General features: G+C 39.6%; 1 protein-coding gene across 1 annotated transcript in view; it reads left to right on the top strand.

The window, feature by feature from the left end:
- Positions 1–24,254, top strand: part of PTCH1 (patched 1) — a 67,498-nt gene extending 43,244 nt beyond the window's left edge. Inside the window, exons 16-24 of the mRNA XM_035565313.2 lie at positions 3,518–3,660; positions 5,676–5,859; positions 7,358–7,638; positions 9,162–9,299; positions 12,097–12,239; positions 15,208–15,307; positions 16,690–16,944; positions 18,033–18,562; positions 20,227–24,254. Coding sequence (XP_035421206.1) covers positions 3,518–3,660; positions 5,676–5,859; positions 7,358–7,638; positions 9,162–9,299; positions 12,097–12,239; positions 15,208–15,307; positions 16,690–16,944; positions 18,033–18,560 — 1,772 coding nt within the window. The 3' untranslated portion in view covers positions 18,561–18,562; positions 20,227–24,254. The remainder of the gene's footprint in view (positions 1–3,517; positions 3,661–5,675; positions 5,860–7,357; positions 7,639–9,161; positions 9,300–12,096; positions 12,240–15,207; positions 15,308–16,689; positions 16,945–18,032; positions 18,563–20,226) is intronic.
- Positions 24,255–25,248: the final 994 nt, after the last annotated feature.

Here is a 25,248-nt window from a genome sequence, read left to right as displayed (position 1 = left end):
ACTGTTCCCTACCTTCCCCAAAAAGGGGAAGGCATAGTTAGGACAAAACAGTTAGCTGCTTTGTAATGACACAGGGCTGTCTTTACAGGTAATGCATTTACAAAGCAGTAAAGAAGGGTACAGGGCATTAATGTAAAGGGAGAACTAAACTGTTGTAGTAAAACAATTCCATTATAGTTATGGAATTATCTGAAGGTGCAGACGCTAATTAACAGAAAGATATATGGTCATTACCAAATGGTACTGAAGCCAAGGGAGTAAAGGATGGGAAGGCGAAAACAGAATTTGCAGACAGAATGCAGTTCTAGGCTGGATCCAAGCAGGATCCTTTAAGAGATGGGAGTAGTTCTGTTGCTGCATTTTTACATGCTGGAGAGAGCAGGATAATTGAAGTAGGGGTAACTTTGAACTTAATGGCTAATTCGTACTGACTTCACTGGAGTACTTCAGTACTAGAGATTAATGGCTCAAGGTGGCCTTCTGACCATGTATATGCGTTGTCCATGCGTTTATGTGTATGCATTTGTCCAGCAGATTACAGAATGGATTGGAGGGAAGCAACAGCATATGAACAAAAGCATTTTTTATTAAGACAGCATCCTTGGTTTAGCCATACACTTCTAGTTTCTGTACAGTTGAGTGCCATCAGCCTAACACGCTTCTTTTGGCAGAGGTTCCCTTGTATTTGGCTTCCTGGTGTCCAGTCATATTAACATATTTTCTGCTATTGAAAATGCAACAGAAGAGAGTTAATACTAATCGTTCATTTAAACTGGGGATGTTAGCATTATTTTTGTAAGTGACTGAATGTAAATGAGGTAGCTTGAATTTCCTGGCTTGACATTAGGCTTGTTTCTGCAAAGAGTAATCTTATCTCACATTACATGGTGCCAGCTGTTCACATGGGTAGGTAGGAATTGCTTCGTCACCTCCATTCCAGCATCCCACGTAATTTTGGAGGATTTTGCTTTTTTTTTTTGAAGTATTAAGCAAAAGTCACTGCTAACATGAAAAAATCCCATACATAACATTTTAAAAATTCCCTTACTATTTTTTAAAACTTCTCTGCAGAACAGCATCAACAAGTTACTTTTATCTTTCTGACCAGAATCATTTCATTAATCTCAGTTATCTTTACAGTAGATTAAAGGTCTTTTAAATCATCGGTGGAAACAATATATAATAAATGTATTATTTGCTTTGTAAGCAGTGACTCTGCTATTATTTTCAAGGTGTTATAGCAAATTTTATTTATTGAAATTTTGAAATTCTCTAGAAATGAGACACGACTGAGTGTGGTTTCTTGATATTCTTTCCACAGACTTTCAGTTTCAGCAAGGTCAGTAATAAAATGGCCCAAACTGCAAGGTGGTTAAGCCATCTGAGTAATAAAGACATAACAGGGAACAGGTTTTGAAGGATGATCGAACTTGTAGGAACAGCGAAGGGGCAGAAAGGGAGAGATGTGAAAGAGCTGAATTTCCATCCACTGTAGTAACATAAAACGTACGTGCCCATTTTTTAACATACCTTGTGACCACAAATTGGTAATGTTGCATGCAAATGAGTGTATTGGGTATTGTGTGTCAGTGTAGCCCTGTGACAGGAGCTGCACGTTAGTCTGGAAGTTCCACCCCAAACGTTGTCTAGCATAGCAACTTGTGTACTCCTCTTACTGAAGGAAACCATTTCTTCTGTAACTTAAAAGTCAAGCTGTTCTTTGGTGGTCCCTCCGTTTACGTGATGATTATGATAGCAGAAATGCTCTCACCTAGCCACTTCCTCAGAGACTGACGCAGAGTTGAGCTGTGTTATGGAGGGGTGGATTTGTATTTCTGCACATCTTTAACAGTGTTTTCCCCACTCTGAGGGCACCAGTAGGCAGTGCTTTTTAAAGGAGGGCTGTGAAGCTCCTTTGGTGGTGTCAGGAAGCCTGGTGATGAACCGTCCTCCTCCAGGTGGCACAGCGGCAGATTTGCCAGGCCCTCTGCATGACTTTGTTCCCCACTTTCTGGCTTTTTTTGGGAGGTGCAATTTTGCAGGACAACATGGGAGGCAGTTTTCTCAGGGAGTGGGGGAAGAGTTCGTCAACGGGAGCAAGTACTCAGGCCCGGGGGCGGTGTCAGTCGGGCCTGTTTTCTCTTCCAGCACTCTTATCTTCTTACAGCTGTAGCTAACCTATCAGATCTGTAATGATGGTTTTCATTACAGCTCCTCAGTGCAGCTGTGAGGTGGGCTGGTGATTTCCAGCACCACCACCACCACCCCCTGGCCTTTTCCTTCCCTTCCCTGGACATGCGGTTTGTCATCTGTTCGCACAGAGCCTCCTTGTACCGGGCTGCGGCTTCCTGTTCTAAATCTGATCCAAATTTGTGCCGTGAGGTGTTCCCTCCCCCTTAAAGGGTGGCAAAGAGGAAAATAACAGTTGAGAGTGAATAGGTGTTGGCTGTGATCTTTACATGTGCTGGCAGCAGATCCCACGACTTGTATTAGCTACACAAGTTGAACAGATGGAACAAATTGACAAAATCATGTTCACTCACGCTGCGCTCGAGGAGCAGCTGAGTTGCTGTTTGAAGTTGGAAGTTTGAGTGTGTTTTTTTTTCCCCTTGTAGTGGAATTTCTGGTTATATCGTAGGAGCTGTTGCCTCGGTGCTCTGCAGTAGCCCAAAACAGTTAATGAGAGTGGTGTGTGTCCTCCTCCTCTGTGCCCTAATACTCTTGGCCAGCATTTTGGTGAGGGGGGGGGGGAAGCACGGAGAGTGTTTCTCTTCCAGATAATGGACTAAATAGCTCTCTGTTTTTAACTCTCAGGTAGGCAGTGATGTTAAATGAGCGCTGAACCCAGACCCTTCTGTTTTGGCACCATCTGTGTTAGCTTTGTTTTGAGGAGGGTGTATGTGAAAGGGGCAATAAATGAGATATAGTTATGGATTTTGTGTGTAATGATTCTGGAATTGTAGTTTATGAGGGTAAACACTTTTTATTTTAGTTTTAATTCTTCCCAAGATATTTCTCCAAGCAGAGTGCTAGGTTGCTGTGTCACATCTAGCATTCCTGTCAGGCAGTGGTGAGGCTGTATAAACTCAAGAAAGTCTCTGAGAAGGACACTTGACCTGAGAGTCCTAATCCTACCTCAGATCTCCTGTATGCATTGAGGGTAGGCTGGTTACTCCAGCGCAGATTGCATCTGCGGTATGCTAATTCACTTTTGCTGGTCAGCCCAATGTGGGAAGAGTGTTGAGGCTTCTCCCTTACACCTTCTTGTTTTCCTGCCTTTCTCTGCACAAAAGACAGGACGTGGAAGTGGTACTTTTACCTTACCATACTGTGAGTGAGTGAGTGAGGAACCCAAATCTGGGAGGGTGTGGGTGGATAATTTGCTTCCTGCTTCAGCTACACAGGGTCAAAGTTTACATTGAAAAAAATCATTCTTCTTTCTTTCTACCGAAATTTGTTTCTGATTGATTTCTTATCTGTTTGTTCTGTCTTCTTCTTGACTTTCTTAACTCTTCAGGACTTCAGGATGCATTTGACAGCGACTGGGAAACTGGGAAGATCACTTACAACAATTATAAAAATGGATCTGATGATGCTGTTCTGGCTTACAAACTCTTGGTACAAACGGGCAACAGAGCAAAGCCCATTGACATCAGCCAGGTACTGTATCAGAGTCCATACTGGTTTATACAGAAATGCACAAGTCATCAGGAGTGGGGAGAGATGGAAAGAGCATGTCATAGTCCCTTTTTCATCTTTAAGAATTGAAATACCTGAGTTATACCATTCTGCGTGGCCTTGCCGACTTTGCTAGAGCTATGTATTAGCTACAGTCTGGCCTGTGTTGCAGAGTGTTCAAAGTCAAGACTGGGAATGCCTGTCCTTGGTAATTACTGGGTGGATTGTGTTAAATGCTGCTCCCGTCTGAAACATACTCTCTGTTCTCACTGGAGTTGTGGAGGATGCATTGCTGCATCCATAGATGGAACCTGGTTCTACGTGAGACATAGAGCCAACATCAGCCTTGTCGTATTAAGAGGCATTGCTGCTGGTTTGAATCAAGCTTCCTTACAGGGTCAATTTTTGCTCAGCTTTTGCTGTGGTTTTGCATCTAGCATTTCTAATCATTTGCTTAGTTCCTACCAGTGTATTCAAAACCTGAATTTTAAGGAAGGATGTTGATGAATGATAATATCATATTCTTGTACTGTCATCACTAAAAAAAGATATACTGTAGTAGAACCAGCAATGGCAGTTGACTGAGCTGCCTAAATAGAATACGTCTGACGTGCTTTTTCATAAGGTTATCACAGGATATGACTGCTGTAGCCATTGGTAGGTGGAAACACATTAGGTTTGACTCCTTTAGCTAAAATTGTACTTAAAACCTCAAAGAAAAAAATCTGCAATAATTTAGCTTCTCCTGTCCTAGAATCCCTATTGACTCACTGTGCTTTTAGGCAGAAAAACAGTCTTTCTAATGAGCTTCTTGGCAGATCTGCTTATTGTCTTTCTCTCTTTTGCTGGCATTAAAGGTGAAAGATTTACAGAGTACATTGTTCAAAGTTACTATGGTGTGTAAAACACACGGCTGTATAGCAACATGCAGCATGCTGTCAGGTCTGAATGAAGCTTCAGCTATGAATTAAGGAAAGAAAGGGGGTTGAAGAGAAAACCTTTAGTGAGGTTTTGTTTAGCAGTGTGTACCAGGTACGTGGTGGAACAAATGTGATTGGACTACAGCTGCTGATATAATTTCCTGTGCCTGGGAGGGAGAAAAGTGTGGTGCACCCACAGGGGCTGAGCCCTGTACTATGCAGTTCCAAAGACAGCTTGAAGACATACAGTTGTTGCATATCCTGTGGATTAATTGAATCCAGATCTTTGGAATCCAGCTTTTTTTTAACGGCTGTCACTGTTGTTTTTCATTTCATTAAAAAGACCTGAAACTGGAGCCCAGCCAGAATTTTAAATAAACAAAACAAAACAAAAAAGCAATACTTTTCATCCACAGAGTCCTCTGTCAGAGCCCTAGCTGTGCAGTATTTAGCTTCAGAACCTTAGAAGAGTACCACTGCTGTTTACCCCACAGATACAGTTGCCCACGGTGACCCAAATAGCATAGGGCACTCGTCTGCTTTCTTGATGCTGGGCATTTTCTGAATACATAGGTCATAGGAGGCAAGTGTTAGCAAAATTTATACAGATGTTGTTTTATTTTTATAGCTCTCCTCCATTTACTGGGTGGCATTTCCTTCAGTGTTAACAACAGAGGTTAACTGCACACAGACGTGTATAGGGACTCTTGCCAGATTTTCTTTCCCTTTCTTTAAATATGTTTCTCCAACTTGGTTGTTTTTCACTCTTGGCTGCAGGCTTTTAGAATTCAGGTTTAATTGGTTCAGTCTATTCTGGAACCGGCTGCTGATTTAGTGGTTATAGTAAATACTATCTGAGTATTAATTTATAAATAACCACTTTCTACTGTCACTAGTTCTTTTTTTAGGTTTCTTCTATATTGCCCAACAACAGTTCAGTGATAAGTCACTTCAACTGAAAGCTTATACTCTTTGTTTTTCCCCTCCTATACATGTGTCTTTTCGTTGAAAGTTTTACAGCAAGAGCCCCAAAAACAAAGCTCATTTTGAAAGGCTTCTAATTTTTCCATTTTGCAGTTGACTAAACAGCGTCTGGTGGATGCAGATGGAATCATTAACCCAAATGCTTTCTACATCTACCTGACAGCCTGGGTTAGCAATGACCCTGTGGCCTATGCTGCCTCTCAAGCCAACATCCGGCCTCACCGCCCAGAATGGGTCCATGACAAAGCAGACTATATGCCAGAAACAAGGCTGAGAAGTAAGTAACATTTCATCTTAATGTCTTACAGTTTATATAAGTGCCCCCACTCCTTCCTTCAAGGACCAGTAACTCTCTAGTTGGTTGATGCTGTACAGGGCTCAGAAGCATAAACAGAACAATATATTGTGTTACTCTGTAGCCTCAAGAGACAAATGTACCATTGCAAATGTGATGCCACTGCAGGATTTTATCATGTTGAAAAATGAGTTTTATAACAGCTTAAAGCTCTAAAAACTGGTAATAAGAATTGCTTTTTAATGCTGTATGATAGTTTTGTGAGAGAAACCTGGAGATTGCTTGAAATTGCTGCTTGTGTCACTCCAAAGTATTATCACTCAGATTATATCATGCTTGTCCTCAATTCTTAATACCCAAGGGATTTTTATCAAGTTAGCTCATATGTCTAAGCTACCAACACTGGTATGGTACAAGAGCTGCTTAGGTAGGGGAGCAGTCCTATTCCATGCTGTTTGTTTTTTCCTGAGTAGTAATGCTAGTTTGCATTGCTTTGCTTCAGCTTTGAATTTATTGGGAAGATTGCTAGTTGGACACCGGTGGAGAAGTGGAGAGGGCATGTGGGGGAGGCCTGGTGCACTTGGAAATGTGATTGGGTAACAGGCTAGCTGTGCTTCAGTGGATCTGAACCCTAGAGCTTTGTGGCAGTCAGCCAAGTCTTGTCTTAATGAAAATTTATAGTTGAGATTATAATAGGGCAAATCATGTTTAGCAAGTCAACTGAATGACCCTGCAGGGTCTGGAACACACAACGGCAGTAACGAAATGCTTGTTGTGGAAGCTTTTTTTTTTTTTTTTCTTGTGGTACAGTAGACTTAGCACTGAGCTTAAAAAGAAGCATGGAGAGCTTTGGTTTGTCAAATTATTAAAGGATAAAAGGTTATGTATTTCCTCACTAAACCATTACTTTTATATTAGTGCTTTTTTCAGTCATTTGCATCAGTAACAAAACATGGATTTCTGAATCTGAATTTCAAAGTATTCAATGGAAATCTTAAAAGCCAACCAACCTGACTGAATATCACTTTCCTCTTTTTTTTTTTTTTTTTTTTTGTCAGTGGACCTCAATCAATCTCAGGGAAATGACCTTTAATTTCAAAGGAACTGCACTTGCATAAAACATCTGGATAAAATATTTAACATGATGTGATCTTCAATTTTCTGTTGCAGATAGGGACTTTTGGCAATCTGTTCAGTAAAAAGCACTATATAACTGATGAAGCTTAAACACATTGCTCTTAAATTATATAAAATTGTTTGGGAACTTAATATAGACTGGTTTCATCCCCTTGTATTGCAATGTAAAGTATAGTCATCTCCTGTATTTAGAGTTTTTAAAATGTTGCTTGCTCCAAAGATGTAAAATTTAAATTCAACACCTTTAAACATTTTGCTATGGAGATTGAAGTGTTTTGTTAATCGTGCTCTCTGTGTATCTTCTTCCCAAACATGCATTTAAACATTGCTATCCTTTTCTCAGTTCCAGCAGCTGAGCCCATAGAATACGCTCAGTTTCCTTTCTACCTCAATGGATTGCGTGAAACTTCTGACTTTGTGGAAGCTATCGAGAAAGTGAGAGCTATCTGTAGTAACTACACCAGTCTGGGGATCGCCAGCTACCCAAATGGTTACCCGTTTCTATTCTGGGAGCAGTACATTGGGCTTCGCCACTGGCTCCTCTTATCCATTAGTGTGGTTTTGGCTTGCACGTTTCTGGTGTGTGCCCTCTTCCTCCTAAACCCCTGGACGGCTGGGATCATTGTAAGTTTATTATAAGGGTCTTTGTTGAAGTCAAATTCCTTTCAGCATAGCTCTTGCTGTAGTCGGGAAGGTTTTGTTTATGTCTGGGCCTCTGGTGGAGTATGTATATTGCATCATTCATTATATATTTATTCAACTTGAGGGGGTAGGGTTCACGCTAAAGGTACAAACCTCAATAACCTTAATCCTTTGGCCACCTCTTTTTTTGCAGCTTTAAAAGTTTCTTATAAAGGCACATAAACTTTTGCCCTTGCTTAGATGCATACTAACATGGGAGATAAAGACACAGAGGAAAATTAAGAGTTTTGTTAAAGTTGCTTGTAATTATTTATTCCTTCTCCTCTTCTATCAAACAATGTTAGTTCTCAAGGCAGTTGCTTGTGACTAGCTTGCCTGTAAATTTTCCTACTAATTTCTGAATGCAGTCTTTCTGGAAAAACTGAAATGGTTAGGTTGTACAGTACACACTGTGGAAGGAGTGTAACTGGGCTATTGATGAGAAAGAGTCATAAAATTCTAAACTGAAGAGAATACTCCTCCATGCTTTCTGCAAGGCACCATAAGTCTCACAGTAAACATTCAAGTTAAATTGAATGATGAGGTTCCTATGTTTAAATTCCATAAACTGTCGTATGGTTTATAAAACGCCAGAAGTAGAAAAGCATAAAATGGTTACTAGTTTTTGTAATGTACGTTTATACGACAGGTATGTTAAAAGGTAAATGTTTAGTCTAGAATATTTTTCATAGCACTTAATCAAGCAATTTATGTTATTATTCTTGATTCATTAACTTATAAAATCATTTATTGTAGTGCATACTTTTTTTCCTTTAGAAAAGGGGTTTATTTTCAGAGTCTACCACTGCTTGTATAAGTATGTCAATCTTTTTTTCTTGCTTGGTTTTAGAAACTTTAAAGTTGATTCTACAGATTTCCTCCCCTCCCTTTTCCTCATTTTTTTTACAAGGTAGATGAAAGAAAAATAAAGCTTTCCCTTAGATATAACTGTTCACTTTGTTCATGTCAATCCCTCCAAGTATCTTAAAAGCTCAAAGCCCCTCTGTAACATGATACTCATCAGCTGATTATGGCATTCACTTTCTTGTGGGCTTTAAACCTCCTCAAGAGTCATCCTCACTTACATACACAGTTCTACAAAAAGAATTCCAGTAAAGGTAGTTGAAAGTTACTTTTTCTGGAAAGATAGTCAGAGAATCAGGTGAAAAAGAGAATGTAGGTTTTGGTGGGTAACCATCATTAAGAAGAATAAATTATTTTTCAGATCACCTATAATATTGTAGCCAACAGAAAATTGATGCTCGCTCTGGTAACTGATTCTTAGGAGTATAATTTAAACCAGCTCTTTAGCAAGTCATTGCCATTGAGCACAATGAAACAAGGAAAACTAGTTTGTCTTTGGCAATAGAAGACTGCTTTTATAGTCACCATGTTGTTCTGATATATCTTTCTCTTCATTTGTCTAGAGTATGGGAAGTTACTAACAGCTCTTTGAAATCATCTAGGTGGTGGTGCTGGCTCTGATGACTGTGGAGCTGTTCGGCATGATGGGTCTAATAGGAATAAAACTGAGTGCAGTGCCTGTGGTTATCCTGATTGCTTCTGTTGGGATTGGTGTGGAATTCACTGTTCATGTTGCTTTGGTATGTACAACTAGGAAGCATTTTCAAAGTATTTTAAAATAACGTCATGGCTATGTTCAGATCACAAATCCTTATAGTCGCTATAAGACTTTCCTGGTCATTGTCTGCAGTGTGGCTGTTGTTGCCTCAGTGCTGAGAAACTATTCTTGTGTGTACATTCTGTATCTTGTGGAATAGCAGCCTTTGAAAGGAGATTTTCAAAATCAGATTGTCATTTAATGTCTCCAAGCCACTAAAATTTGAATGGATTCAGGTTCATATTCCACTTGAAAAATCTGCACCTTCTTTTCAGAACCCATGAACAGTTGGGCACAAATATGAAATACGTTGAAAAATAGTTTTCCAATGTGATGAGGAGGAGCAGAGGAAAAAAGAAATGCATTTTATATAGACATTTTCAACATTTGCAAAGTTAAGTGTCCAAATCTAGAGTGCACCTATTCACCCAGCTTAGTCAACCTGATGTACACAAATGAGGCAAAATGACAGAGCTCTTGCAAGGGGGCAGTTTTGGGTGATCAAGATCTGTAAAACTCATCTTGCTTTATTTAATGATAAAGAAGAGATTAAAGGGCTATTTTTCTGTGTTCACACTTGATAGTGTCAGTGCTGAACTTTCCAACACTTTGCACACTCAGCAAAAGGAGATGAGAACTGAAGGGGATCTTAGCACACTGGAGATGTGTATACAAAATTGGGGCACAAGTAGTGGCAGGATGATAAAAATAATTTTAAGAAAAGTTGTGGGGGAAGGAGGTTAAATAGAAGCAACCGGATCCCTGAAGTGGTGATGCTTTTTTTCCCCTTACGCTATGGATAGTTAGACTTTTGGAGGTAAACATGTTTGCCAGCACTTGATACATTGGGAAGTTTTAGAAACCAGCTGCACAAGAGGAAGAAAGAAATCACAGTTTCATAGAAGTGACATTTTAAAACAGGAAAATTGGAATACAGAAGTACAAAACACTTGTTTGTTTCTAAATGGAAATAAACCAATTTAATTTATAGTACTGTTTATATGTAAGTAAAAATCACCTGTGGCTGAAGCTAGAGTGCCAAGTGAATTTAAAATTGTGTTTTTTCACATTGAGTCTGGTGTCAAAATCTTTCCAACACAGTCTTTGACATAAATGCTTAGTAGACCTCAGATGATGGTAAGCAGTATATTCATAGGACTTAATGAATATACACCAGTCTTGCATTAAAGAAAAGGCACTGTTGGTACAGACCTTGGATTGAACTTGTTGAAGAGTAATTAACAGTCTACTTGTGGCTCAGTTCTCTGCTGTCACCTGTGAATTGTCACTTCATTTTTTTCATATTTTTTTCATTCCTGCAAATAAATTCTGAGTCAATAGTAGACTCTTGTATTATGCATCCTTTAAAATCACACATACACATATGTAGTTTAGATAATGTTTTAATATGTTTGTGGATCAAATCCCACAGCTCCCATAGCTGCCATTCACAAGAGTCATCTCATTGACAGCTGCCTTTACCCTGAGGGGGATTCTTTATCCATTTGTGTATATGGGAATGTAAAATGTCCTGGACACATTAGTTTTCCATATACCATCGTTAGTCCAATTGTAAAGATTAATATTACATGTTTGGGCTTCCTACAGAAATGAGGGTTGGGAACCTCACTCCACATGTTTTTGGTCTGTTTGTCCCACCAAGTAACTTTTTAATATGTCGATTGATTTCAGACAAATTTTGTTAGGTAAGTGAAAATAAGCTGCCAGAGAAGAGATACTTAAATACCAGGACCATGAGGAAGGTAGCTTCTTGAGCACATATGTTAGTAGATGCAAGAGATTTCACCTAGGAGAGAGACCTTATAAATCACAGGGAGAATATCAAACAGATTGCTGTTTTCTTAAACTGCTACACTATACAATGAGAAGACCAATTCATAAGAAACACCATTTGAGTGTTCTTGATGCAGCTTGTTCACTAAGGAGACTTAAGGAGAAAGATGGACGTTTTATGAGTTATATTGTTGCTTATGCACTACTCTGTTCCCTATTATTCCTAAGGCAATTCTATGTATAAGGTTGCTAGCTTTGAAGTAGTAAATGTTGCAAGAAACATTATTTTTGAGTGAAATAGAAGTGTCAAAACAGCACATAGTCTAGTGTTATGTTATGCCAATCCCATTGAATATGCTGGCAACTCTCAATCTGTTGGGCACTTCCTTCCTATGATGTCTGGATCCTCAGACCTGTGAAGAAGAAATGCACTGTACCAATGGACACTTCTTTGCATATGACAGAAAGATCTGATTCACTGATAAATGTTACCATGGGTAGGCGTATCTGAACAAAGGCTACTGGTCCTAACTTGGTGTAGGAAAACCTCAGTCAGTGTTGGCTGTTTTTACAGCAAACTTCCCATGATAGTAGTGGAAGCCATGCCCCCTTGAGAGTTTGAAGAGTAGCTCTATAATTTTTACACCTGAAGTGCTCTCACCATGAAATTAATTCTTTCCAGGTGGAAATAAGCAAAGCTGGCAACATGAAAAGTCTACTGGTGCAAGCAGGCTTTGTTTCCAAAAATTATTGCTAGGGCTCTGATTCTTTAATCAGTGCTTACTCTGGTCGTGTGACTTCAGCAGCAGCTATGTGCTATGACTGCAGATTCAGACCTTGTCTTGAAGGTTAGCCAGCTACAGAGATATTTTCATAAACTGTAGACTGAAGTAATTAACTGGCAAAAAAACTGTGCATGCTATGAGAGAGACTGTTTGACAGGTTGTATGTATCTGTGTAATGAAATGAATTTCATTGTTTTACAGGCATTCTTAACTGCCATAGGAGACAAGAACCATAGGGCTGTCCTTGCCCTGGAACACATGTTTGCACCAGTGCTGGATGGAGCTGTGTCCACTCTGCTTGGAGTGTTAATGCTTGCAGGATCAGAGTTTGATTTTATTGTCAGGTAAAGCATTTGCGTGTGTCTTGACTTTATTTTAAAAATAAAAATAAGTATGCTTTTAATATTTAGTCATTTCAGTGTGTCTGTCATTTTATTACTATGCATGGTGTGTCGAGCATGCTTACATCATGGTCCTGCTTTCCTTCTGTTTTATTAACTCCTTGTTGCATGCAAGACATAGTAGTGTTTCCATTGCTGGTATTAAAATCTCTTCCAGGAAAATCTGACTCCCAGCGTGGAAGGAAACAAAAATGGCCCTCTTTAGCAAAGTTGGCTAATTCTGGATTTGAATCAGTTCAAAATAGCGAGTATTGTCTGGTATTAGCTGGGTTTGACCTTTAACCTTTAGATCCTCCAGACTTCTTGTATGCACAAAAATTTGTGTTGAAAGGACACATGAACCTACAAACGTGCTGCAACTGTGCTGCAAGCGTCGCTCTCTGGGCCTTCTCCATCTGTCGTTATACGAGGCTTACAGCAGTGCCGAAAGCGGAGAGAAAGAAAGCTCTGGTTGGGAGCTAGGGAACCATAAGTATGAACACAGAACTTCATATTAAAATTTTGCAAAGCAAAGCCTGAAGGCCCTTCTGTTTAGAACTACAGGCAGACTGTTTCTTGTGGATTTAATTAAGAATGTGAATTCGTCGAGTATGAGAGGAGAGCAAGTTTTTCTTTTGAGGGGAATTTGAGAAGTGCAGTGAAACAGATCCTATTCTATTCCAAACAACCTGTGGAACTCTGCAAAATGGCTAATCTTAGAAGTAACACAGGTTCTTTGTGGCAAACTACGGCATGAAAAAAAATATTTTAAGACCTAAAACAGAACTGAGGTAGAACCGGGCCAAATACAAGTTGTCTTAAAGATGACTTAACTACTTAGGTAGACATAAGCTGGATAGATGACCAGACTTTGCTGACATCCACTTGACAACAGCAACAAAACATCAGAAGCAAGAACTGAGAGAATGGCTGCTAAACCTCATTAAGATTTTTTTTTATAAGAGATCTGAAGAAAGCAAGGTGGCAGGAGGTTTGTAGTTGGACCTCATGAAACCTGCATGGGGATTATTGTTATAGAGATACCGCATCTCCTGAAGTATAATGGGCATTTTTTGAGGTCATAATTTTTTATTTTATTGGCGTTGAACAAATAAGTTAGAATTATTCTTTTAGGAGCTGATCTTGTAAGAGATGGAGGTGTTTGACATACAGGTTACTTACAGATTTAACCTAAATTTACAGGGGTACATTTGGTGTTTTACTTTCCTACTTAACAGACCAGATTTTGGCAAGAATATTTTTGTGTCATTGCAAATGGATGATTGTAGCAGCCCTTCATGCCAAATTTGGATTGGATATTCTCTTAGTATATAAAATGTGCCTTTCAACTTTTCAACTTACATTATTTTACTTTTTTGGGCCATCAGTTTCTCATTTTCTAGCACAATCTGACTTTAGTTTGCCCTGTTTAAAAAAAATACAGTAAAATAAACTATCAGAGCCCAAGTATTGTTATAGTGGGTGAAGAAGATCCCAAACTTCCGGAAGGGGATAGATTAGTCCAACAATGTGGAAGATTAAGTAAATTAACAGACATTGTATACACCAAGTGGTCAGAGCTAAAATCCTGCTGTTTATCCTAGTGTTAGATGGATGAGATGCAAATGTTTTTAATGCCTGTTGTTGATTTCTGTCCCAGTATAAAGTTCTGGTGGTTTATGTTAGTAGAGTAGATTGGTTTGCTGATTTTTGCTAATGCAGATCAGAAATTCCAAAATGTTTATAATAGTAGGATATTTGTAGTTTTACAGGAGTCTGATATATTTGATCAAATGTGGAAAGACAGAGGCAGTAAAGTTTGTTGCCAGCTAGACAATGTAATCAGCAGACCCATTAGTAGCAAACTTGCCCTCAGTTCTTCTCCTACCCCTTCTCCTCCAGGAATTTACCAAGACCGAGTCCTTGAAATCATTAGTTACAACGCAGCCTTAAGTTTAGTCTGAGCCCCAGCTGTGCCGAATACCAACTAGCAAGGCTTTCCTTTTACTGACAGGTTTACCTTGGTATTCATGAAGGATCCCAGACCTTAGCCCTCAATGGTGGGAAAGGACAACCACTTGTGCACTTTCCTCTTCTTCCATAGTACTTCAGCCTTTATGTTTGAATTGGCTGACGCAAAACAAGAGTATTCAGAGATGCTAAATTGTTCAACAAAAGATTAGCCTGCAATGCAGCTCTGCCATTGTGGAGTGCTCTTACTCAGTACAATGCTGAAGCTCGCTATAGAATGGGCAGCATTTTCTTTGCAGAAAGCGGGTTCCTGTGTTGTAAAAAGGTTGCAATTTGAGCTATTTGGTAAAACTGGAACTCACAGAATTCTAGGCGGAAAGTTGTGATTAATGAACAGCAAGGGAAAGCCTTACCTGATACACTAGAGATTTAATTAGAGATTCTGCTGTAAGATGCAGAAGCATTTCACAGTGGATTAGCTGCTGCGAGAAGAGGGCTTCTTTTCCTTCTAGGCTAAATTGTTTAAATTCTACACCCTTCACTTCATTTGTTTGCTTCTGCTGGGTTTTCACTAATGGGGGCCCCTTTTCATTGTATTTGTGCTTTCAGTCCATTCAGCTATTCACTGCACATTCCATATTTTTGTGTTTGTGTAACACATTCATAAATAACATTGCATGCTTCCAGATTCTGGGAAATTAACAAATGTAATTTTTTTTTCTTTCCTTTATGAACTAACACTTTTGGTTGTGGAATGTAGCTTCTCTAATACAAAAGGTAAAAAACTCTATATCTCTATATAGAAAGTGATACAATTATTTAGTACAATATTAGTAATACTTGAGGCTTAATTTTATAAATGTATTATTTTAATATATTTAAGAGTAGTTTGTAATCCCTTATTACTAACAATATTTGTGGCTCCTTTCTTTTCCCCCCAATCCCTGAAACCTCACTTCAGGTATTTCTTTGCTGTTTTGGCAATCTTAACCATTCTGGGAGTTCTCAATGGATTGGTGCTGCTTCCTGTTCTTCTTTCATTCTTTGGACCGTACCCTGAGGTCAGTAAAACTCACAGAAAACAGAAGAAATAATAACATTTTCTTTGCAACCCCGCCTCCCAGGACTACTCCCCTTTTCTAGAAACTCTTTATTTTTAAAATTTTCTTGGATTTTTAAATGTACAAGTTTCTTGCTCTAGTTTTATTTTAAATCTGTATTAAATTTGCTATTTCTTATTTATTTAATATTCTTATATTTTTAAAGTATGTTTTTTAATAAGTATTGTTTTAGATGGTTGTCAGCAAGCTAGATACAAATGTAGGTTTAAGTACACTTCTAAAAGCATAACGTGATATACAAACTAGTCTGTAAAATTAGGCTTTTCCTCAATATTTCACAAAGGACATTTCCTTTTGTACACATACCTTCTCCTATCCAACCTCACTGCCTCTTGTCGCTTTCCTCAAAATATTTAACTGAGCAGACCACCAGGAAGGCCTGTGTGGGCCAACATACACCAGTGGTGGTCCATAGACCACACCTTTATAACCATGACCAGAAGTCTGCCAAAAGGTCCCCCCGTCCAATTGCCCCTCCCTGCAGAATGCTCTTGGCTCGAGCAAGGTTCTTGATGGATGGAAGGCTTCACTTAAATGTCGATGACTTTACAGTATGAAGCCCAAGTCCAGCAAAAAAAAGGATTCATAGCTATCAAATTTGTATTTGATTGTTCATTACCTACAGTCTCGTTAACACAATTACTGGGTTACATAGGGTAATCTTTATTATGCATTAGTAGAATAAGTATGCCACGCTTCATTTGGCTGTATATGTGTGTGTATAAAAGTAGAACACAAGGTATGTATGTAGCATTAGTAATGTGAGATGTCTTTTTTTTTGAATTAGTAAAACATTTTTGACAAGTGTGACATCTCTTACCTTCACAATAGTATGCATAGCCTGTCCCTTATTCAAACAATATGTATGTACATGTTATTACCACTACATTCTATTAAGTGTGTACCTGTCTCTTTTTGCAAATAGTCACTGAACCATACTATACACACATGTTTGAGGCGATTTATAAAGCCACTGTTAGTGTATGCTGCAGGGGGAGGGAAGCCCACAGGTGACTTCTGTATTTATAAGTGCAAGAGCACGTGCATGTACACATACATGCACTTGCTGAAACAACAGTACCTAGAAGAACCTCAGTCATCCTGTTCATATACGTATCTGCAGGTGGAGATCGTGTCTCACTTTCATGCATGTTTTTCAGATTAGTACGAATGTTCATCAGAAAACTGGTGCTAGGGTTCTCACAGCATTGAAAGGTGTATTTGTCAGAAGAACGTTTGTATCAAGCAATCACAATTAAAAGGGTAATGCTAGTCATATGTTTGTGAATGCTTGTAATTATAATTAGCATTGTCATCACCAGGTTTCACCAGCCAATGGACAAAACAGATTACCCACACCATCTCCTGAGCCACCCCCCAGCATCGTGAGGTTTGCTCTGCCACCTGGGCACACAAATAATGGATCAGATTCCTCTGACTCAGAGTACAGCTCTCAAACCACGGTGTCAGGCATCAGTGAAGAGCTCCATCATTATGAGGCTACCCAAGGTCCCGGGGCACCGGTCCATCAAGTAGTAGTGGAAGCCACTGAGAATCCTGTCTTTGCGAGATCCACTGTAAGTATCTCAAATATTGGCTGCTGGATGGGCAAGAAGAGTGTCTGGGGATTTTTATTTAAATGTATTTTTTTTTTTGTGGAAGATTTTTTCATGTTTCTGGCTGATAATGCTTCGTGACTTTGTGCCAAAACTTAGAGTACTTACAAACAGGGAGTGAAGGCTTTTCTTATCCTCACTTTAGAATCACGTTGGGTATAAGGTGATGGTACCAGAGCTGAGGTCTCTGGGATGTGTAATTGTTGTTACATCATATTGGCACCAATCACAAGAGAGAGCTCTCAGTCTGTTCGATGACTGTTCTAGATGACCTCTTAGAGTCGGGAGAGATAAAGAGATCCAAACCTCTTCCGTGCAGCTCCTCGTGGATCACCATCTCATATACCTCTCTCTGACAGCAAACTTTGGAAAGAAAAACTAATACAGCCTAGCAAAAAGCAGTTTTAGGGTTGTACCAAATCTCAGGCCTGTTGCATCTTGCTACTGGGTTGGCATAACTGCAATTTCAAAGGAAAGTGAAAAAGCTCTTGTCTCCTACCCCTGCTGATGCTGCATGCTGAGCTGCAATGTGGATCTGTTTTTGTTCAGCAGAGGCCTAGAAATAGGTACAAGCAGAGCCACATTTGAAGTTGGTCACGGTTTATTGACTGATGTGGCTGCTGTGCTTCACGCTTTTTACAGAAATCAGAAAACAGATTCCTACAGTCTATACAAACTGCCCTGCTAACATCCTGTGTGTGTACCCTGCACGGAACAGAGCCTTTTCCAAATGCCTGCAATTCTGTTTGCTGAATCAGTTAAGATGAAGTGCTTCTTATCCATCCTTTTGAAAACATGGACCAGTATGTAGGAAGCCTATAATAATATTTTCAGCTGTAGTCCTGTGTTTTTGTGGTGTTATACTTTCCAGTTTTTAATAACTTCAGACAAAAACTGTTTGGAAAAATCAACAGTTACAAGGCTGCAGAACATGACCTTTGTAGAGCCAGGACAGCAGTCTTATAAGTCTTCCTAGCGTAAGATGTAAGAGAGCATGGCATTTGTTTTCCTTGCTTTTTCAGAGGCCTGACTGTGCATTTATCTTCCAGGTGGTTCAGCCAGAGACGAGGCACCAGTCAAGTCCCAGATTACAATCGAATCCAGAGGCCGGCACACAGCAGGCGTGGCGTCAGGGCAGACAACCCAAACGGGAAGTGAGGGAAGGGCTGCGACCACCTCCTTACCGTCCTCGCAGGGACGCTTTTGAAATTTCTACTGAAGGGCATTCAGGACCCAGCAATAGGGATCGCTTGGGCCACCGGGCTCGTTCTCATAACATGAGAAGCCCAGCGTTCGGTGCCATGGGCACCTCGGGACCAGCGTACTGCCAGCCTATCACTACTGTGACTGCCTCAGCTTCAGTGACTGTCGCTGTCCACCCTGCTGTGCACGGCCACAGCTCTCGGGGAGGAAGCTTTCCATCCTACGAGGGGTACCATGAAGCTGACCATGGGATGTTCGAGGACCCCCATGTGCCTTTTAATGTGCGGTGTGAAAGAAGAAATTCTAAAGTAGAAGTTATAGAGCTTCAAGATGTTGAATGTGAGGAAAGGACAGCTGGCAAAAGCTCAGTGTAAAGGTGGGTCTGTCTGTTGTAGCTGTGAGCTTTGCCTGTGTTGGGCAATGGTGTGCAGAAGAAAGGGGAAAGATAAAATTTCTCTGAAGTACCTTACCTTCAGGTAGGTGTACTTCTTGATTCCTGTTCATCGTAAATCTGCTGACTGTGAAGATAGTACATTTTACGCTGGATCAGATAGCACTTTACAGTACTAAGAAGTTATAGGGTGTCCAGACATGAGTTATTTCCAAGCACCTTGCAAAGTGGGTAAGTATATAGTACAGTCCCGGTTTACCAGATGAGGAAAATGAAGCAGATACGTTGTGTTATGTTCAGAGCTGTGTGATTACGTTTACTCTTGACAGATCCTGTCTTTTGATTACTGAATCTTCTGCCTTTTAAAAACATAATACTGAATGACATTGTCTGGGAGAGTGTAAAACTGCTATCTACTTTAAGAGAGATGGGAGATGGGCTGAACGAGGGAGGCAGAAAGGCCTGACCTTGGCTAGTGCACTGCTGAGCTGTGGGGTGTCCCCTTCACTCTGCTCAGGGACCTGCCCTGCCCGTTCACAGCCTGGAAGCGTCCCCTGGCCAAGCTCTCCCTCTTGCCAGGGTAGCTGCAGTGGCTGTCACAGATCTGTGTAGCTCACAGCTGACCTTCAAGGGCATTTAATGTGTTCCCATGAAACAGTATTCCCCTTATTCACCCAGGAGTTTGTGTTACTTGAGACTTATATCATTGTCCCCCTAAAGCTAGCAAGAGAAAGTTGCAGGAAATAGTGCTGTTTAGAACAGACGAGATGTTTTAGCAGATGTTTAAGGAAGAAAAATGCTGTTTTTTTTCTTGAAAACGTTACGCTAATCTCACAGGGAGTGCTGCTTCAAAGAGGAGAAAGTAATTGAGTTTTTTACCGAAAAACTCTTTCTACTTTTTAAGTAGAAAACTTTTTCTACTTAAAAACTCAGTTGTGGCTTCAAAACTATGTCTCGGTATTTTAACTCAATCTTCCTCTACTGGGGAGAAGAGGAAGTGTTAAATTGTTAGCTGTGGATTCTTTTTGTCTCACTTTTCTTTTCAGAGCTTTCAGGGACAGACACTAGTGTGATCAGAGCAAGCCATTTTATTTCGGCTGTAGAAGTATTCTGTGTGCACACACATAAGTAGAGAGTTTTAATGGAAAATTTTTGATGGCTCATGATAAAATTGCTTTCTGATTTACAAAATTTCTCTCCAAGCATCTCAAAGTTCGAATAGCCCTGAATGCCTTTAGCCTCACAGTCTAGAAATACTGCAAGTAATACTATTGAATGAGGAAATACTTGGGCTTGGCTTTTCCAGGTTTAACTGCAAGCTAATGCAAGAGTCTTAACTGTGCCCAGTATCCAATACAGTTTATTACTCCCTGAAGCATCCATTGGTTTTGACTAAATTTGTGGCAGGTATCTAAAGCTGTACACTCTGAAATGAAAGCATCTACATTTTATTTAATTGGTGTCAGTATCTTTTTACCAGGAAGTTCATGACTAAAATGAAAGAAGAACCCACGTTTCCTGACTGCTAACTGTAACCATAAGAATCATGAAATGAGTTTTAGATTAGCTTGATTTGCTTGTTTTTCTTCAACTGTAATGAATGTTTATTTGTTGGTTTGTTGTTTTTTTCCCCCTCTTTATTTTTAAAGGGTGATAACTGAAGCAAAGAAGAGGCCAAAGATGGAAAACTGTATTTCCAGAACTGCTTGAAGAGAAGAACTGCTTGAAGTTATGGAAAAGGACATGCTGCATCAGGACAACAGTTCACTGTTACTGTAACCTATTGTATTATTTTGTTAAATATTTCTTTAAGTATTTAAAAGATGTACACATATGTAATATACAAAAAATCAATGTAAAGTAGTATAATCTGGAGTCATTTGCCTTCAGACAATAGAGTGGGGACATTTTTGTTTGTGCTCTGTACTTATTGTACATTGATCTCTGTGCCACAACTAAGCTTAATCTAGTTCTAAATTTCAGCATAAGTTGCTGCTGCTTAAATATTGTATAATTTACTTGTATAATTCTATGCAAATATTGCTTATGTAATAGGATTTTTTTGTAAAGGTACATGTCTGTTTAAAATATTTTAAGTTTGCATATCACAACCCTGTGGTAGTATGAAATGTTACTGTTAACTTTCAAACACGCTATGCGTGATAATTCTTTAAAATAAGCAGATATGAAGAAAAGCACGTTAATCTTGGAGGCTTAAATAGATTTAGCTATGTGCAGGTTTTGTTTTGCTGTGTGTATCCATGTGTGCATCTGGAATTATGCATGCCTGTGTATGTGTGTTCCTGATGTACTGTAGTTCCTCTTATACTGTATGGTAACCTTTAGTGGGCTTATAAACCCACTAATGCTGATGTGAGTCTGCTTTTCCCTCTTAGCAGGCAGTACTGAAAACTGCGTTGTTTACCAACATGTACCATAGACTGCCATCAACAAAGGCCCAAGATAAAATAGAAGAGAAGACAGGGAGTCAGGGTGTTGGTGTTGTGGTTCTGTTTCCCACACTATTAATGACTTGGTTCATGTGACTTTGGTCAAGTCACTTAACTGCCCTGTGCCTCAGTTTCTCATTCTGTAAAATGGGTATAATTATACTTACCTACCTCCAAGAGAGTTGTGAGGCTTAATTACTGTTCGTGAAGTGCTTTGATACTTTTTTAAAAGGTGCCAGGTAAGTGCAAAAACGATATTATTTTGTCACTTCCAAAGGTGCTGGATATTGAGAGGTGCTGGTGGTTACAGAAATTCAATGAGCATATGCCGTATTTTGATGCTGTTAATAACTATGAGTGGCATTAGAAGCTGAATAATCGAGTTGTCTGATGGTGAGCCACAGCTCAGCTTTGTCCTTACAGCATTCAAAGCAGAATCTTCTGTCACCTTATTTTCATGGCAGGAAAGAAGTTAATAGTAAGTGATAAAAATCAAATGGAAGGATAAATATATATATATATATAAAACTTCTGTTTTCACTTATTAAGTATAAATGGCTTTCTATTGGGTCCAGGACTGTAATTAATGACACACAAGACCTGGGGTGTTCTTTTCTCTGTTGTTTGTATTTTCCCATGCTGCATTGGCACTTTTAATTAAAACAGCTAAATGGGGATCTCTTTGCAAAACTAATTTAGCTTTTTGTATTATTATTTTTTAACTAAAGATGGATTGCTGCAGGTGAAGGGTCTGAAAAAAAAAACAAAACACAACAATATGTGTTCTGGTTAGAAACAAACCCTAAGTATGGAGAACCTTAGATTAAAATACTAGAAGAAAAGTTTTCATTATCTCTGTCCTCCGCTTTCTCCATTATTTTTTTCTGCCCTTCTACAAGTTGTTTTTTAGAGCAGGTAGAAGTGCAAATGTGTGTTCGGAGCCAAGTAAACATAACCAATATTCAGTATCTAAATACAGCACTGGTGAGGCTTTTCTTCAAGTACGATGCCTGAAGGGCAGTGGCCGGTTCTTTGATGGGAAAGGGTATTTCTCCAGTGGCTTCAGGGAGTCTATCTTTGCCCACAGACCTTCCTAGCGCAGCAAATGGGGATAACTAGAATGCACAAATTTCCATGCCTTTTTTTTGCTCACTTGAAAACACTTTGATATGAGGCACTTGTTTACAGATCTCCAATGTGAACGCTCGAAGAGCAGGTGAGAGCCTGGTATTGTTCCCGCGATACATAAGCTACTGTTTCAACGTACACTAAGGGTTAATGTCGCAACTGCCTACTGGTCCAGTTCACTGTCTTAGCATGAAAACTCTTAATGGCAAAAAGACGAGGGGCCCCAGTTTAGCACTAGCAGCATAGTGACCTCAGATCATGAAAACTCTGCAACAAAACTGTATGATACTAATTGGAAGCTACCTTCAACTGCCAAGTGTGCGCGCTCCTGTGTCAGAGGTCAGCAGGGCTCCCTCCCACTGACGCTGCCGCCGGCATGGCCGCAGCAGGCCACCTCACCTCGCCTTCCTCCCTCCCTCCTCTTCCTCCGAGGTGGCGGCGAGAGCCTCAGCATCTCCCACCCCCGTGCGTTTGTGCGCAGGGTGAGCTGTCTGCTGCTTCGTGCACGGTGTGCGCCGCCTCCTCCAGTAGTCACATTGGCCAAGGTTGAACTCAGTGGCTGGCAACATTTGTTCTGTTTTGGCTTTGTCTTAAACTTTTTTTTAATCATGGGTGATATTTATATTTTTGTATCATAAGAATGTTTTCTTACAGTATTTGTCATGCCAGTTTATAACAAACAAAATGCAGGGATTTTATTTCTATTGGAAACACTATTACAGCTATGTTTTTACTTTTTAATGGATTTTTATTTGTATAGAGTGCTTACTAATGTTAAATAGGAAAGAGTATATAACATTTACATTAAGGACTCATTGTAGCTTTTAGCGTTAAGGAGTTAAAAGGAAAAAAATATTCAAACTGGGTCTCATTGCCTGCCTGTTTTGGTAGGAGTGGGTTTGTGTCATTTCAGTTACAAAGATAAAATTATGCCATATAATTTATTTATATGAAAATTTATTTTTGTAGTGTACATAGTAGTCATCAAGTCTTTTGACAGAAGTATATTTTTAAAGAGTTATATGTAATGATGATACCATTATGTTTTGGAACACTGCTGAGATGTGATTACGGTGCACACTTTTCCTTGTAAACCCCCTGGCAGAAAAGAAAGTGTTTAACAGTGTTAAGAGAGAAAGAGAGTGTGAATATTCATACAATTCTGAACTGTGTTTTAGTTACCATTTGTGATCTAGTGTGGTTCTCATTTTAAACTTTGAATGGAAATTTTACAAACTCTCTAAATATTAATGTTCAAACACTGATAGAAATTCTAACATGAATAAAAAAATATTATAACTTACTGCTTATGGACTTGTTTGTTTATAGAATGCTTTTTTTTATGTACTGGTCAACTGTGCAGATACAATCATGCAGCTATACTGATTAGAAGCACGGATTTGGGGTGTTTTAGGGGATTCACATATCTGGGAGGTTCAGTTTTGGCCCACTTTGCAGCAGGAGCCAATTCTAAAATTGTGCCTAAATTGTGATAAACTGGTGCTTTTCTGTTGCTCCTTCTATATCTTAGGAGCATGGGGATTGGGCTTGATTACACATTTCATTCTCATTCTGAGAAAACCATTTTGTATAAACATTGAACACGAAGCAGCTTATGCACAGATTATTTGGGTTTAGAAGTAGGGGAAGGTTTTTTGGCTTTTGGTTCATTCCCTAAATTGGATTAGAGAAATAGCCTACTTTTTCCAGCTCATGGAACGATAAATAAATAAATTTGGGGTTCTAAAAACTACAGTGCTCCTTGGGAAGGGAGGCTTAAGAAGCATGCAAGCAACTACTGCCAGCCAGACTGCAGTTCCCTGTGCCCATGCAAGCATTGCTTGGGAAGGAGGAGAGACCACTGCATTTCTGTCAGAAACCGCTTGCACCATAAGCGTGGTTTGCCACATGCAAGCACCCAGGAGAGTACCACAGAGGCAGCAATCCTCTGCTTCATCCTACAGCCCTTGCATGCGTTTATCACGAGTATTCTGAATTTCTTAAAAGGCTCGAGCGAGTCTCAGCATAACTTAGAATTCAGCCTCTACTTTTCACAGCCAGATGAAATACAAACACAACTCTTTATGTTTTCTGAAAGTTTAGCCAGAAAAGAAAAAAAAATACAGCTAAAGGACTTAAACTGCCAAACTCCTACACATATTTTCGCTACTCTCCATCAGATGCTTGGAACTGGCCAGGCTAAGTCAGATTACATATTTGGCCTTAGTGGGTTACACACCATGAGAACAGCGTCCCCTGAAATCCTGCATTAGCTAAAATCACTGACTTCGCCCTTTGTGTCCCAGCTATGCATGGGAGCAGCTCCACTCGCTAGACCAGAGATGATGGGAATAAATCAATACATTCTTCCAGTCAGAGCACAGGATTTTTCTTTCAAAATTCCATTTCACATCAATGAAAGCTATTTACCTTACACTACTTGTCCTGCGTAGATTTCTTATAAATGACACTTCTTGCTGTCAGTCTTATTAACCCCAGGTAAGACTTTAATCAGATTTTTGTCAGAGATCGGCCATATTTATTCAGGCCTTAAGTAAACATGTGGCCAAATTTTTGTTGGCGTAATGCATGTATTTAACAGCTTCAGGAATGCTGCATGCTGCTAAATTGCAGCAGCACTGATGTATGAACAGGTGTTTCATTTTTGTTAAGTTTCACTCCCAATGAGCATCTGAGACACCGACTCTTTATATCTGAAAACCACCTTTGCCAAATTGTAATTACTTTTAATGGCTGTTGCAAGTAATGAGAACAATTACTACTTCCCTATTCCATTTAATCATTCTTGTCCTTTTTGTTGCAGACATGTTGAACCTCACTGCTAGAACAGGATGCACGCCAGGAAACTGCATTACCCAGTCTGAGCAGCTTGAAAAAATGCTTGCCCACTTCAGCTTTGCATGGTTAATTGCAGGCGATTGCATACAAAACTGAAGCAGTTGCTTTGACTGCTTTGACAAAACAGTTAAACATACGTACTGGCATAGCTGGTACTGCAGAAACCATTCTGACTCTGTAGGTACTATGTAAGCAAATGAAATCTTTATCTCAGATTTTTGGCTGCCTTTAGTG

This window comes from Cygnus atratus, chromosome Z, assembly GCF_013377495.2.
Source record: "Cygnus atratus isolate AKBS03 ecotype Queensland, Australia chromosome Z, CAtr_DNAZoo_HiC_assembly, whole genome shotgun sequence".
NCBI lineage: Eukaryota > Metazoa > Chordata > Aves > Anseriformes > Anatidae > Cygnus > Cygnus atratus.
The sequence above is the reverse complement of the archived record's forward strand: the minus strand, read 5'-3'. Positions and strand labels throughout refer to the sequence as shown.